At 47.9% G+C, this 2307-nt stretch overlaps 1 protein-coding gene across 1 annotated transcript in view; it reads right to left on the minus strand.

Moving 5' to 3' along the window:
• The window catches only part of M421DRAFT_76635 (uncharacterized protein), a gene marked incomplete at both ends in the record, with an annotated part of 566 nt that extends 420 nt beyond the window's left edge, over positions 1-146 (minus strand). Inside the window, one exon of the mRNA XM_033597242.1 lies at positions 74-146. Within this exon, the coding sequence (XP_033443198.1) occupies positions 74-146 (73 nt within the window). The remainder of the gene's footprint in view (positions 1-73) is intronic.
• Positions 147-2307: the final 2161 nt, after the last annotated feature.

The following is a 2307-nucleotide window of genomic DNA, read 5'->3' on the forward strand; positions in this document are numbered from 1 at the left end:
ATAAGCCAAAACGTAAAAAAGCATACCCTACCCATCCGCCAGCCTAGCCCTACTGCCTTAAAGGCCTTCTAACAGTTCTCTGCTGTAAACATATTAAAAAACGCGTCCTTAAAGGCAGGGAGAAAGCCTTCTTTGTTAATATAGATGTCAGATAAGAGCGAGCGGCGAGAGGTCGGATCTGCGCAATCGAGCAGGGACCTGTCGTGCAGCCAATCAGCAGTTGCCAGGTCGATTAAGCGAGACCTGGCAACTCCTGATTGGCCCGCACACAGGCGGCCGCGAACAGCGCTAAGTCCCCCCCCACTTCAATCCTGTAGCAACCAGCACGACGCCACAGCAGAGACACTATCGCCACAATTATCAATAAATCATTATACCACCTAAGATCTTGTTAAGCACATACTCTGGCTCACAGTGCGAGAATCTGACAATTAAGAGTCTCACTGCCGCAACTAAACTGCCGCAACCTTACTGCTGCAACCTCACTGCCGCAATTAAAATGGCGCAACTAGCGTACTGCGACCCAACAGCAGTCCTTAGAGACCAAGCTAACTAGACTAGCTAGCTCGCGCAGCTACATGCGAGATGCCTGTCACGCAATATCTAGGACAAGATTAACCTAAAGACAACTACACTACTACTATTATAGCTACTCTTGCTAAGGGCTCTAACTATTACTAACTACGTGCTAGCTGCAAACACTAACATACTATTAAGGCTAACTAAGCTATTAATAACAGGCTAGAAGGTATTTAAGGAAGACCTTAAGTACTATAAAGTACTCCCTAAATAATAAAAGAATAATTAATATAAATATAAGGAGGAGGAAGCAAGTATTTAGCATATTATTATATTTATCTAGTTAACTATAATACTATATCTACTATACACATAACGTGTTTCACCACCAAGCGGTCACCCCCACCGAGCGGTCACCCCTCATCAAAATCGCGACTATTGCAGACTATCACAACAATGCCACCACAACGCAACGCGCAATCAACCTACAACGAAGGTACACTATACCTTGCTATCCAGGCTACCCAAGCTACCCCTCCTGATACTATAAAACACGCGTCAAAAGCATTTAACGTCCCCCGAACAACGCTAGTACGACGACGCGCTGGAAGGCTCGCCCAACGCAACTGTCAGCCCAACTCAAGCAAGCTAAATAAGATAGAGGAGGAGGCAATAGTTGCACGTATACTTGAGTTAGACGCGCGAGGGATAGGCGCTACAAGGGCTATGGTACAAGAAATGGCTAATGATCTCCTTGCTGCACGCGGTGAAGGACCTGTTGGCAAGAACTGGGTAGACAGGTTTAGAACGCGTACCAAGGAGGTCAAGCTTCGACGCAGTCGCTCATACGATCGTCAAAGAGCCCTAAACGAAGATCCACGCGTTATAGAGCCGTGGTTCAAGCTGGTTGCCAATACAAAGGAGAAGTACGGGATTCTAGATGAAGACACACACAACTTTGATGAGTCTGGCTTTATGATGGGCATGATTGCTGCTTAAATGGTCTTTACAGGCTCTGAGAAGCGAAGCAATCCTAAGAAGATACAGCTAGGCAACTGAGACTGGGTCACAATCATCTAGGGCATCTGCGCTGGTGGGTGGGCTATCCCACCCTTTATTATCTTTAGTGGCAAGGTCCTTATATCAAGCTGGTATCCAGGACTACCTCGCGACTGGGTAATTGAGACCAGCGCCAACGGCTGGACAACAAATAAGCTTGGCCTGAAGTGGTTGAAGCACTTTGACGCGCATACAAAGGAGCGTACTGTGGGTGCGTACCGTCTGCTCATTGTGGACGGCCATGAGAGCCACAGCAACCACCAATTCCTTAAGTACTGCGAGGAACAGAAGATTATCACTCTCTGTATGCCTCCTCATTCATCGCACCTGTTGCAGCCGCTTGACGTAGGCTGTTTTGCCCCATTGAAGCGGGCGTACTCTGCTAAGATTGACAGCTGGGCGAGGTACTCTGTCACGCAAGTCAAGAAAGAGACGTTCTTGCCAGCCTTTCGCATTGCTTTTGACAAGACGATTACAAAGGAAAATATCCTGGCAAGCTTCAGAGGCTCTGGTTTGGTACCCCACGACCCAGAGCGAGTGCTATCGAAGCTTGATGTGGTGCTTCGCACGCCGACACCTCCACCACCAGAGGCCACCCCATGGGAGTCAAAAACGCCAGCCACCCTAAAGGAGATAGAGGCGCAATCAACGCTAGTTCGTGAGCGCATACAAAGGCATAGAGAATCACCAATCTCTCCTCTTCTACAGGCTGTTAATTCGCTTGCAAAA

This window comes from Didymella exigua, assembly GCF_010094145.1.
Source record: "Didymella exigua CBS 183.55 unplaced genomic scaffold M421scaffold_57, whole genome shotgun sequence".
NCBI classification, from domain to species: domain Eukaryota; kingdom Fungi; phylum Ascomycota; class Dothideomycetes; order Pleosporales; family Didymellaceae; genus Didymella; species Didymella exigua.